The following is a 13,578-nucleotide window of genomic DNA, read 5'->3' on the forward strand; positions in this document are numbered from 1 at the left end:
AAGTCTGATAAGACCAGAGAGGGGTATATGTTAATATTTTAATAGCCCGGGTCATAGTACAAATCAACTTTAACTTCTCTTAAGGGACTACTAAAATCTACTTCTTCACATTCCTGCACACTTCACTACAACAGGAAGCTTGTTTCCAAAGTTTATTCTTCTTCAAAATGCAACATCAGAGGCTTAGGTGCCAGTTGTAGCATATATTTCCTTAGAACAGGTTTTCCAGGATCCTGTAGTTTGATTTGTAATTGGTCGTGACTTTTTAAAAATATGTTATCACAGTAAGTAAGTTTTTACCTAAAGTGTATTGATTAATTTTTTGTCTCTAGGTTACAACCCAACACAAAGTCACATGAACAATAAGAATTTTGTCTCTCTCAAGAATAATTAATTGTATCAGAATGATTTGGCCACTCCTAAGGGCCACCTATAGAGAAGCTTATTTTAAATCTTTGGAAATTCTCTTTCCATGACAAGTATGTTAAATAGTACAATAATCAGAAAGGTAGGGAAAATGTAATGCCACCGTCATATCCGGAAGATCTCCATCCTATCTCTCACAATGATTAGCTTTTGATTTTTAAAATCTGGACTGCCACTCTCCTCTTTAAAAGACTGGTTTCTAAGCTTAGCTAGTACAGGCCAATTTTTCTTTATCTCCCAGGCACTGAACTGTAAACTTTCTGCAGTGTCCTAGTTCTCACTAGTGTAAAAACAGCTGATATGGTCTCTCCAATCAAGGCGGAAGCTTCCCCTGTCAACATAAATGTAGGTTTCAGAATCTGAAAACTTATGACCTTGGTCAGACTAAATTCTAACTTCCACCAAGTGAATATGACTCAGCAAGTGTATGTTACTTGGATGGGATCCTATGTGATGTGCTATGGCTGAGGTTTGAGTGTTAAATGTTCTTTAAACTGAGGCATACCACAGTTGTAATAAACACTCTTCATGCCATCAGACCCAACATATGCAAAATGATGTTTGTCAATACTTGCATTAGTTTAAACTGTGTTATAAAGTCTAGAAAGATACACAAATGTTTTCATGCACAATTGCATACTGAAGAGTTCCAATACATTATGAAAATCTACAAAATTCAAGTAATATTATTTAACATGTTGTACAGAAACATTTGAAAGAAAATAAATATGTCATGGTGAAGCACCAGGGTATCCTAGACAAAGGAGAAGACATGGGCGGAAACTGGCATCACAGATAAAGTGAGGAAGAAGAACAACTGCCTCCCCCTTCCCACGCCAGGAAATCTGTAGTCAGTCCACTCTAAAACTCAAGTTATCAGCTATTTGGAGGGTGGGACAGATGTGTAGGACCCTGTCAGATCACACTGGTAGCAAGAGTCTACAGTAGATACTGCTTGGTACCAGTCTAGGAGCATTATGGGACTACAGCACAACTGGCAACCTACAAATAAGTGTTTCCCTTTTGGGCTCAATACCAGAACCACCAGAGCCAGACCTATGGTCTTTTATTCCAGCCAGTTGACGTGTTACAGTTTTTTGACCAATCAATTTCTCAGTACAGATAACCATTAAAGGTACATACTGACCAGTTATTTTTGCCAAGTAAGTGATAGTTATAGCTTGAAGTGGTGGGCTGAAGGATCTATATTTCTTAAAGTCTCCCAAAGAATTAGAGATTACTAAAATGTGCTACTGGATTACTAGATGTTAACAGTGTATTGCAACAGTCCTGAGTCTTAAAATGAACAAGGAGCTAGAAAGTACATTAGCAAACCTGAACAGATCTAGTGCAGTGTAACTGAAGAATGGCTGACACAGTACAGAAGCAATAGACTGAAATCACTAATTCATCATAATTAAGGAAGCAAAGCCTCTGAATATAAAAGAAATACATGGACAGGATGACTACAGGAAATATATGTAGGGAAGCACAGAATCTGTATTCAAAGTACCACTTTTAACACTTGGCACAGATGTTCAAGGGCTTTGGGAATGTCTATACCAGAAATGTAAGTCGACCTGTATTAAGTCAGCATACAGCCACCGCAGTAATTACTGTAGTTGTGCATGACCACACTACCCTTTTAGGGTCAGCGGTGCATGTCCTCACCATGAGCGCTTCCACCGACCTAAGAAGGGCAGTGTTAGAATATAGATATTCAGGCCTGTCTGCAAAGGCCTACACTTTAATAATTTAGGTGTATTCTTATCACTTAGCTAGTTACAGAGGTATAAAAGAAAGAATCAAAAATCACTGTCTGTCTGTGTAATGGTCTTCTTTTACTGTGACAGTCTGAGGCCTGGTTCTTCGGCTAAGCAGCAAAGGCAGCCATAAGCTGGGAAGTGTATGGTCATTCCAAACTAGTCACATTCCAAACTAGTCACATTGAAATAAGGTGCTATTGGGCTGTTAGGAATACAATCCTGTCCTGATATTCCTATCACCTCATGAGAAAGGGAAGAGCCTGTAAAAGGAAACTTAGTTTCATCGCATCCTGTCTGGCAAGAACTCATTTATCAATAGACACAGCTGGAAAACCCTTATGTCTGTATAGATGCAGTTGTAAAATTCTCTTCTGTATTGTTTTGTATGTTTATTTGCATGGTCTCTGTCATGTTCTGTGATTATTTCTGTCTGCTGTATAATTAATTTTGTTGGGTGTAAACCAATTAAGGTGGTGGAATATAATTGGTTAAATAACCATGTTACAGTATGTTAGGATTGGTTAGTTAAAGTTCAGTAAAATGATTGGTTAAGGTATAGCTAAGCAAAACTCAGGTTTTACTGTATAGTCTGCAGTCAATCAGGAAGTGAAGTAGGGGTGGGGGGTTGGAAACAGGGACTGGGGATGGGGGAATTGGGATCATCTTTTGCTAAAGGGGGAAATGGGAACAGGGGATGGGAACAGAAACAGGGACACAGGCAAGGCTCTGTAGTGTCAGAGCTGGGAAGGGGGACACTAAGGAAGGAAACTGGAATTATGCTTGCTGGAAGTTCACCCCAATAAACATCAAATTGTTTGCGCCTTTGGACTTCGGGTATTGCTTCTCTCTGTTCATGTGAGAAGGACCAGGGAAGTGAGAGGGCGAAGGAATAAGCCCCCTAACAGGCAGTGTGGGGAGCTGAAAGCCCAGTCTCTCAGCTGCGCTGGCAGCTCCCTGCCAGGAGCCCAGCTGTCCTACAGGCTTGCAGGCTCCTGGTGTGCTGACCCGCCCCTCTGCTCCCCATTTCCTGTCGGGAGCAGGGGAAGCCACCCGGGGCTTCTCCCCTCCCCATTTCCCTCTGGGAGCTGAAGGAAGCAGCCTGGGGCTTCCTGCCCCAGGGGAGTGGTTTCTGAAGCCGCTGGGGCTTCTCACCACAGTTCCCAGCTGGGAGGTGGGTCCAGACGCCCAGATCTCCAGGGGAGCTGGGCTCTAGCTGCCTGGCTTTCTTGTCAATTTTACGGCTCCTGTTGATGTAAGGGATGCAGTGTTGCCCTAACTACACAACATAAGCCTTACACCTCGTGGAGGTGGAGTTATTATGTCAGTGAAGTAGGGCTCTTAGGGCTTGTCTACATTACCCGCTGGACCAAGGGGCAGCATTTGATCCAGCAGGGGTTGATTTATCGCGTCTAGTCTCGATGCGATAAGTTGACCGCCAAGCACTCTCCCATCGACTCCAGTACTTCACCAGGGCAAGAGGCGCAGGCAGAGTCAAGAGCCATCGACTTACCGCAGTGAAGACACCACGGTAAGTAGATCTAAGTACGTTGAATCCAGCTATGTTATTCATGTAGCTGAATTTGCGTAACTTAGATCGATTTCCCCCTTCCCCCTCAGTGTAGACCAGGCCTTATGTCGGTGGGAGGAAGGCTGTTGTGTAGACACTGACATAATTAAGTCGACATAAGCTGCCTTATGTTGACTTAACTGTATAGTGTAGACCAGCCCTTTGTTAGTGTGGTAGTTTTCACTTGAGAGCTTGGGTGGCTGATGGAGAACCCATGCCAGATTTTTTAAAATTTACTTTATAAGTTACTGTCGAACTTTTCCCCTTTATGGAGGGTATTACAGATATGGAAATTTCCTGCAATGTTACTAAAAAACCTTAAGTGTATTAAGGTTACCTATTAGTGTGCTCCTGGAATTGGATTGAATATAACCTTTGGGGGAACATGTGATGTGAGGGCTCAGAGTTCAAAGGAGTATACTGAAAATTCTGCAGGCAGAATGGACTTTTGGGACAATAAGTGTTAAGTGGATTTCCTGGGATACCCTAGGGAGAGGTTAATGCAAATCACCCAACTTCAATTATGCAAAAACCTAGCCCGTTGAAGCTACATTATGAGGAGAGGGTCTTTGTCTGCTGTTTATCTGTCACCAAAGACCAAGATTAAAGGCTCCAAGCTGTATAAAGAAACAGCTTCTCTGCCTGACTTGGTTCTTGTTCTGAATCTAAGACAGTTATGAACTTGTAATCACAGGGAAAACCCAGTTGTAGGTTTTGAGGGACTGACACCTAGCAGAGCCCAAGGCTGGAGTTGGGTAATCTCTAGTAAATTTTTTAGCATCCATGTAGGTTCTTTTATTTTTTTTAATGTGGTTTTTTTGTAATGCTTTCACCTTAAGAATAAATGTGCTCACTTATAAAGGACTGTGTGGTAATTTATAATGGCTGACAATTGCTCTCTTCATAGTCTTTGGAGAGAAAGCGAAGAGCAGATGCTGGCCATTTAGGCAGTCTGGCTTGCTAGGAATATCAGTGTAAATCAGAAAGCCTTGCAGCCTTACCACCCAAGTCAGGAGGCAGAGAGACATGGGTCTTTGCCCAAGACAGGTAATGGCTAAGATCCAGTAATCTTTAAGTGGGTGCCCTAGGTGGATTGTGGAGGGAGAATGCAAGTGTAGTTGCCCTGACCTGTGAAAGAGGGCAAGAAGGGAAAACTGAGAAGTAGCTTAAGTCACCACAGGGCACTACATGGCTCATATGAAGAATCTACTCACTGTTTACTGTAAAAAGAAGATTATAAATACAGACTGCTGGGTAGCTGTGATGGTGGATTTCCATAGCTGAGGAGCAGAATCCTTAGTTTGTTTCCTATAAACAGCACTAACCTCCCCTGAGTGATATCTTATCTATCTAGATTGTTGAAAAGGAAACAAGCTATACCAGGCATTAAAAAAGGACTAAATCAGTACTTATTTCTTCTTTTAAGTGCTCAAAAACAGATACATTATAACATAACAATATGAGTTCCCAAATGCAGAATTAGGTGACCTAAATTACATGTACAAGTAAGAAATTTAGACCCTGCATCAATATACTCCCTCAATATCCATATAACAAAAGTTGCATACCAGAGAGGGGAGAAGGTTGGAAATTAGTTCGAAGACTTAGGGCTTGTCTACACAATGGGGTAATGTGTCCTACACGGGTGTGATTTCTAAAGTGCACTAACATGTTGTGGCATTAACTGATCTGTGTAGATCCTGCGGCTGTGTACTAAACATTCCTTAGTGCACTTAGCATTACACAGCAGGTCTACAGAGACCAATTAATGTGTAACACGTCAGTGAGCTTTAGAACACGTCAGTGAGCTTTAGAAATCACACCCCCATAGTGTGCATTGCTCCTTCATATAAACTATTAATTATTAGGCTGTGCACATCTGCCACTTCTCAAAAATGATAAAATGCCAAAGTCTTCCAGTTTCAGTTTTGTGATTCTAATTCTGAATAAAATTAAGTGCCTAAAGCACAGTATACTTTTCGTATTATACCGCAGCCAAGTTAGCTTTGGGTTAGCGAACAGGTCAGTGGTTTAGAATGTTTGGCTTAACACTGCTACAGGTTTTAGAATTGTACAAACATTTTCAAAAAGTTAAATTATATAACTATCTCACTGATTCTTCCCCTCCCATTATAATCTAACAAAAACATTTTTTTTAAATTAACTTATTTGAAAACCCTTATTCTATGAAAAAGAAGAGTGAGGGCTTAATAGTATATACCTCTATAATTTTGTTCCAGATAGGACGATGACTGGTAGCATCCCAGAGAGTAATGTGTTTGTCATGTCCACAAGTGAAAAACTGAGGTTTAGAGGGATGGATGGCTAGTCCCCATAGCTCATCAGTGTGACCCTATACAAATACAAACAAAGTTTCTTCAGATGATGGACAGTAACATTCAAGTTAACTCCTTTAACGAAGTTTAATTCTTCCCAATTAATATGATTAAAATTAGCTTACTGTCTAAATAAGCCTTCAGAAATTCTGCTGAGTTTTTATATGTACTTATTTGATCAGATTCTTTATTGCTGAAGTCACTGTGCTAGTAAATTAATTAAATAGTTCCGTATTTTCATAAAATTAGACAAGTTCTATTATTGCAGTTACATATTTTAAAAAATTAATGTTTTTTATTAGTTTGCAAGGAAACAACTCACCTGGGTAATTGGAAAAAAGTCTCCTGATAGAGTGCCTTGTAGAACAAAGTTTCTAGTAGTGCCTATCAATACAACATCACCTTTCCCTTCTGCTACTGTTCTTATTGGACCAAACTGCTCTGGAATCTGTGATCATAATAGATAAATGGACTGGTAAGTCAGATGGTACAAAATGGTTTCTCAAGTGTTAATTTGTTTTTTAAAGTATTTATTTTAAGATATATGCCTTACAACTTAATTTTTTTAAAGCAGTCACACAGCTCTGAGTCTTGTCAAATATAGGGCTATACAACTTAATATAAAAGAATATAGGACACCAGGGGCAGATCCTCAGCTGGTGCAAACTGTCATAGCTCCACTGACTTCAATAGAGCTACGATAATTTATATAATACTACACAAAAAGGCATCTACAGTAATGGGACATGAAATCTGCACAACTAAAACCAAGTAAGTCAGCAAATGAAAATGTTATGTTTCCTATAGCAGTTAACTCAGCCACATTTTATAAACTGCGAAACATTAATATTGTATCAAGTCTTTTTGTATACAAAATCTTTTTCTTTTTTAAAGAAATTAAAAATCACTAAGCTGCTCTTGGAGGTACTGACAGGTTGTGCATAAGTATAGCATCTATTGCTTCTGCAAGTGTACACTGCACCCAACTTTCTGCTTCCTAGAAGATTCCAGTGCAATCTATGCGTAGAGCTCAACAATGTGGAAAATCTGAATAGAATAAGTGATTTAATAATAAGACACTATTAAAAAAACATTATTGGGGGGAGAGGGGGCTGAGAATAACTGAGCAGGAAGTCTGAACATTTTCAGTGGTTAAAGTCAAGGAAAGCCCAACAGCAGGTGTTCTTACTTGATTTAGAAAACTGACACACTACCCAAGTTGCCAATGCACGTGCAATGCCTCTACAATATCTAGTACCGTTCACCCACCAGAATATATAGTTTTCCTCTGATCATGCTCTTTACACAATGTCTAAATGGTCACATAACTCTGTTTGCTTTTTCAGATATAACAAATGCACTCACTGGGACTATTCCCATATAAAGTTTGAATTTGCAAATTCCTACATAACAGCTCAAGAAATTTTAGTAAAAAAATGTTAAAATTCACCGCTGGACTAAGACCGAGCATGGAAAGTGATAAAAACCATCATCATCACCATCATGGTTTTGGAAAATAAAAAGTGTGAAAGTAGTTTAGTATTTACTATTCCCAAGCGCTGTAATAACCTGACATTTAAAAATGCCTGTCACTATTAATAATTTGACAAAGAAGGGCAGAATTTATATAAGCAAAATGTAATTAGGAGCTTTCCTACCAACTAATGGATGTATTAAATTAAAAAAGATTGTTTAACATATCAGTTAATGTATCATTTAAGTGATAAGAATCAGATTCTATTTATTGATTTGACTGGGACTGCCACAAAATGAGGAGTCCTAAACAAGAGTACCGATTTAGGGAGCAGAGTTCATAAGAAAGTTCTTTTTAATTTTCCACTCAAAGTAATAAGTAAAATTTAAAGATCAGTAATATCACCTCAGTCTTGTGAAGTTTTTGATAATTCCCATTCCAAGATATTAGTTTTCTGTCTTTTCCACCTCCTGATACCAGTGTACCATCTCGCAGCATACAAAGTGCAAAAATGCCACCTTCATGGGCTCCTTGAAGTGCATAGCTTATTCTATTTGTACCTAGACATAAGGAGAAAAAAGGTTATTACTGAAATATTTATTTCATTGGATAATTTTTAATTTATTTTTCACAGCAACCTCAAGTCTGGAGTTATAGTCAACGGTTATATGTATCATAGCTCGAAGAGTAAATCTCTTAAGTGGCATATATCCAACTACGTTGACTTACAGGTTTTACTTGCAATTGAGAATCGCAATGATTGTGAACGACAAGGAGAAAATATTAACATTTCCATTATTTAAACTTGCATTTTCCACAGCCAACCATGGGTAACTTTTTTTAAGCAATCCTTACATCTTAAAAAGTGAGGGGCCAATATAAGTTAAGAAACTGATATTGTTTGTTTGCTTTTTAATCATGGTTATTTTAACTGTAGATAAATTTAATTTGTTTGGATCATAACATTCTTCTCTGTTTCCTGTTTTTAGGAGAGGAAAAGCCTTCCACTTAGGATATTATAAGAAGGTAGAAGCAATATTTGCCTTCAAACAGCAGCAAAAATCAAAAAATCTGCAGCACAGCGATAGGGAAGGAAAAAACACTTGTGCTTGTCCCCCAAAGAATTAGCCAGGTGAGGCAGTCTTTGCAAGGGTAAATATTCCCCCTGCTACTACCACCTTCTCCCACCACCCAAAAAAGATTTAAAATTGTCTGTGGGGGGAAGAAGAGTGCTGCCGGTCATAGGAGAAACTAGTGGGCCAACTAGCATGAACTCAAACTGACCTCCTGAGAACTGTGCTCCCCATGCAAAGCCACTGGCTGCTGCCCGCCCACCTGTTTACCCCTACTCCCTTTCCAATCGCACAAAAGGATAGCTGGGAGGAAGGGAGAGGAAACAGCTGTGTAGTTCCTAGCCCAGACCGTCTAACTCCATTTGGAGTGGGTGGGTGTCAAATCTCTTGCTTTGAGGTATGACTGGTGGAGATCTGAGGAAAGAGAAGAGAGAGAAAGGAGCTGAGCTACAATACTGTTTCCTCTGTCTTCCCCAACAGCAGTACAAAGTGCCTGTGAGGAGCAGAAGCAGAAGCAGAGATGGGCTGACAGCAGCACTCAGGTGGGCAAAGCTCTACAAGGGTAGATCATTGGGGTTTCAGTTCATACTGCCTTGTCTGAGGATTTCACCAACCCTTCCTCCTCTGCCCTACAGAGTTGATTTTCAGTCTCTTGGGAGATGGAACAGAGGTGCCTATGACCCATATCCCATCTCCCTTTGCTGGCAGACACTGTTGGGGGGTTCTCCTCCCCCATTCTCCCCCCCAGCAGTAAATAACCTTAGGGTATTGTTGCTGTTTGTCTTCATGCAAATACTGTTGCCTGAAGCCTAAGATAGAGGTTTTTCTTTCTAGAAATCACAAAAACAGAGAATTAGTGAGGGATCATGAAGCTATCCACAATTGTTTTCTTAAAAATCTGAACCACTCTGTTTACCTCTCACATTTTATTAGAGAATGAAATTGAGGGAGGTGGTGTTTCTTTAATTAAAATTGCAGATTCAGATCAATAAATAGTGCAAATAGAGCAACAGCATATTATCATTTTTAGTTGTTCTAATTGTTCTTTTATAAAAGCACTGGAACCTTTTCAGGCCTACTACTATTGTGATACCTCAAATAGTCTGTCAAGGGGTTTTTGTTAATTTTTAAGGGACCTGCTCTCCTATCAATACACAGCCATAACTTCAGTAGTACATGTGATCACCATAAGGAAACTAGACCTATAGTGTTCATACTGTAGCTTGTACTTATTTTGATTAAATAAAAGAACTTTTTCTGCCACTTCTCATATTTGTCAGTAATATCCATAACACTCTGCATAACAGTTTGTTTGTATTTTCATCTTGGGTTCTGCAATTTAACACTTGAAAACAGAGAGCACATTACATTTCAGTTTGGTGCTACAATTGCCAAACATACAGTTGCTAAAACCTGGGAACAGAAAATCAAATCCTATTTTATTAGACTTTGGCAGAGGCCCCCAGAGAAGCCAAGTTTATCCTTGTTAAAAATGTAGTAATTTTTGCCTAAAAATTCACAGCAACATTTTTAAAAACTGTTACTTATCTGTACAATAATTATTGTTCTTTGATATGTGTTGGGCACCATAGGTGTATGTGTGCCCAATGCACTCAAGTCAGAGATTTTTGCCAGCAGTAACACTAGGTGGCACACGTGCCCCTGCTCCCCGATGCTCAAAGTCAAAGGCATAAAAGAGGTGTAGATGCTGCCTTCCTCTACATTCCTTCACACCCACCATCTAACTAATGCCCAAAGTAGCAGGAATGATGGGAGGGCTGTGGAATGCATGTGTGCACAAAACATCTCGAAGAACAACAGTTACTGTACAGATAAGTAACTGTTTTTTCTCCTTTGAGTGATTGTGTACATATACATTCTACTATAGGTGACTCACTAGCAGTTCCTTATAGGTGGTGTAACTTCAGATTATTTGAAGAGAGACTTCAGCGCTGATTTGCTGAAACTGGCATAATTCCAGGAAGCTTGAGCGATAGCATAGTGTCTAGAAAAGGTATGTACTGACAATCACATTGCTGCCTTGTAGACATCCGTTATCAGGATGTTACCCAGAAAGGCTGACAAAGTGAAGTGAGGCCTAGTGGAATGGGCTGTTATTCTCAGAGGAGGAGCAACCTTTGCTAGATTATAGCAGAGCTTGATACAGTCAGAAATCCAGAGAAATATGCACTGATCTGTAATTGGATGCCCATAATCCTTTCAGTGAAGGTTACAAAGTGTTTGGAGACAAACTAAAAGACTTTGTGCAGTCCACATAAAAGGATAGAGTCCTCTTTACATCCAAAGTTATGATGCCTTTCTTCAGCTTTGCTAGATCTCAAGTTTTCGAAAAAATCCTTGAAGATGAAAGGTTCGACAGAGATGGAATGTGGATATTATATGAGGCATAAACTAGTAATGCCCAGAGCTCTGATACCCTTCTTGCAGACCTAATTGCTCCTAGAAACACTGTCTTTATTAGTAGGAATGATAACAAAGTTGGTGCTAAGGGCTTGAAGGGGGAAATCATTAAACAGGACAAATCAAAATTCAGGTCCCAAAAGAATACAGGATCAAAATGGGAGGGTACATATGAATGAGGCCTTTCAAAAATTCAGATAAGGGATGCAAAAAAATAGAAAGCCCTTCTACTGGCAAACATATTGTGGAGATGGAGGCTAAACATATCCTTACAGAGCTGACAGAGAGACCACACAATTTCAACTGCAGCAGGTGCTCTATAATATGCCTAATTTCCACCCTACTTGGTGACAATTGGTGGTACTCAACTCAGGCTGAGAACCTTTTTCATTTTGCTGCTCTGGTTGTGTCCATTCTGCTGCACACCAAAATGGCTTGGACATTTTGGGAGCCAACTCTCTCCTCCTTGCTGAACCAGAGATCATTCAGGCAAACGAGGTAAAGTGACTGTAGGCTGGAGTGCAGAAAGTTGCCTTGTTTCCTTAGACAGAAGGTCCTTGATATAGGACAGTGTACCAGTAGTGTCTTGGTCAGTCTGGAGCTCTAAGGATTAAAGTCACTTTGTCACTTTCTAGCTTCCGGTTCATCCCCGGGGTGACCAAGACAGGAGGAAATATGTACAATAGAAGACCTGACCAACAGAAAAGGAAGGAGTCTGTCAAAGAACCTGGACTGTGACTGCTCTGGAGCAGAATGTCCTGCACTTGTTCAGGCTGGTCACAAAGATGTCTATTATCAGATAATGCCACTGATGGATAATCTGATACAGAATGTCCTTGTGTATTGACCACTTGTGATGGTCTATCAAGTTCCTGCTGAGGGAATCTGCAATAGTATTCCTTATCCCTGGGAAGGATTGGAGTCTGCAGGATATTTAATAGTTTGTGCAGGTTGTTTTGCACAAGTTCTGTGTGCACTCCTAAAGAAACAGCTACTCTCCTCATAAGGTCTTGAAAGACCTTGAAGTCTTCAGGTGGAGGCAAAGTTGACTCCAGTGTGATAGCCTCCTCTGGAGAAAAGGAAGAAAGGCAAGGAGGAATATTCAGAGGTTCCTCCGTTGATACTTCTTGGTCTGTGGATTCTGCCAAGGGGTGACCTTGTGGTTTCATGGAACTTCACAAGTAGCTACAGGAGCTGGAGAAGGTGACTCCTCCCGGATTGTGTAGTTGGTGGAGGTCCAGAGAGCCTTGGAGACGTCCGCAAGGCCCACGTTTTTGTAGTGCTCATGGTGGAGGGCACCATACTGGAGCATCTTATAAGTGTAGTGATTTTGATCCCTGGGCTGCGTATCCCTAGAATAAGATCTGCATGGAGATCTGAAAGACCTTAGAGATAAAAGGTCTATCATGGTCAGAGTCCAACAAGCAGAAAATGTAACTCTCCTCAGTGAATGGGGGAGTCAGTCCTATGCCCAGACCTCCAACACCCCCTGGAAATACATCATGTTGCCCCCAAAATACCGACATTGAAGAAGTATCCAACAGTGCCAGAGGGGGCAGACAAGGTGAACAGAATGATGAAAGATGAGGTGATGTCGACAGTGCTGATATGTACTGGACTGAAGATGCAGAAGCTGTAGTGGCAGGTGCTGGAAGAGCTGATGGACCTAAGGGAGGAGCAGACAGGGCTGAAGCAGCTGCAGTCAGAGTTGGCTGATGCAGCAGAGGTAAGTACAGTAAAGGGAAGCACAGTAAATCTCTTGCCACATGAAAGGCTTGTGGCATTGACAGCACCAACAACAGAAGTAAGTTTCCAGCCGGGGGAGCTAGTACCAGATGCAACAGTGCCAGGGTTGAAGATCTCTCTGGTAACAGAGATGGCACCAGTCCCAGTGGCCCTGCTAGAGTCAATAATGCCATCTCAGATGGCACTAATATGTTGGTGCTTGTGCCCACACCTTGCACCACAGGACTTTTTGTGAGATTAGGAGTGTGGCCTATCAGCCTCAGAAAGTTTTGAAAGCTTTGATGAAGCCACAAGACAGGAGGATCTAAGCTTTGGAGCTGTGACAACCAGAGGGGCACTCCTTGTGGAGGACCTCTCTACTTTCTTGTGGTCAGGGTCAGGCTCTGAAGAGGAACACATCACCTTGTAGAGGAGATGAACCTTCAGACAGAAATCTCATGGAGATCAGGGAACTGATTAGGCGAGACATGCAGAGGAGAAATTCCCTAATGTGGAAGCAGAAAAGTAAGAGAAAAAGGAGGAACTGGAGGTAGATGTCTTTAGACCATTTAAGACCCTAACCCTAAGAACGAGAGAGTTGTAGGAGATGCTGTTCTCACCTTGCTTTCAGTTGATAAGGATGGAATGCTGACTTAAGCAGAAACATGAGATAAGGTAGCGTCTGGAGGGAATTTGTATAATCGAAGGATAACCGTTAGCTGTTGATGTATGTAACGGGATGTATGTCTTATACTGCTTGTAGGGGGAAGATCTGCTTAAGGTCAGGGGA

At 40.8% G+C, this 13,578-nt stretch overlaps 1 protein-coding gene across 7 annotated transcripts in view; it reads right to left on the bottom strand.

Annotated features, from left to right (window-relative positions):
• EML1 (EMAP like 1) overlaps positions 1–13,578 on the bottom strand; it is a 215,518-nt gene that overhangs the window by 10,989 nt on the left and 190,951 nt on the right. For all 7 annotated transcript variants that reach the window (XM_030558764.1, XM_030558768.1, XM_030558767.1 and 4 more), the window contains 3 exons: positions 7,975–8,129; positions 6,418–6,543; positions 5,981–6,112 (listed from right to left, as the gene is read on the bottom strand). In XM_030558764.1, the coding sequence (XP_030414624.1) occupies positions 5,981–6,112; positions 6,418–6,543; positions 7,975–8,129 (413 nt within the window). The remainder of the gene's footprint in view (positions 1–5,980; positions 6,113–6,417; positions 6,544–7,974; positions 8,130–13,578) is intronic.

The sequence above is a fragment of the Gopherus evgoodei genome, chromosome 4 (genome assembly GCF_007399415.2).
Source record: "Gopherus evgoodei ecotype Sinaloan lineage chromosome 4, rGopEvg1_v1.p, whole genome shotgun sequence".
Taxonomy (NCBI): domain Eukaryota; kingdom Metazoa; phylum Chordata; order Testudines; family Testudinidae; genus Gopherus; species Gopherus evgoodei.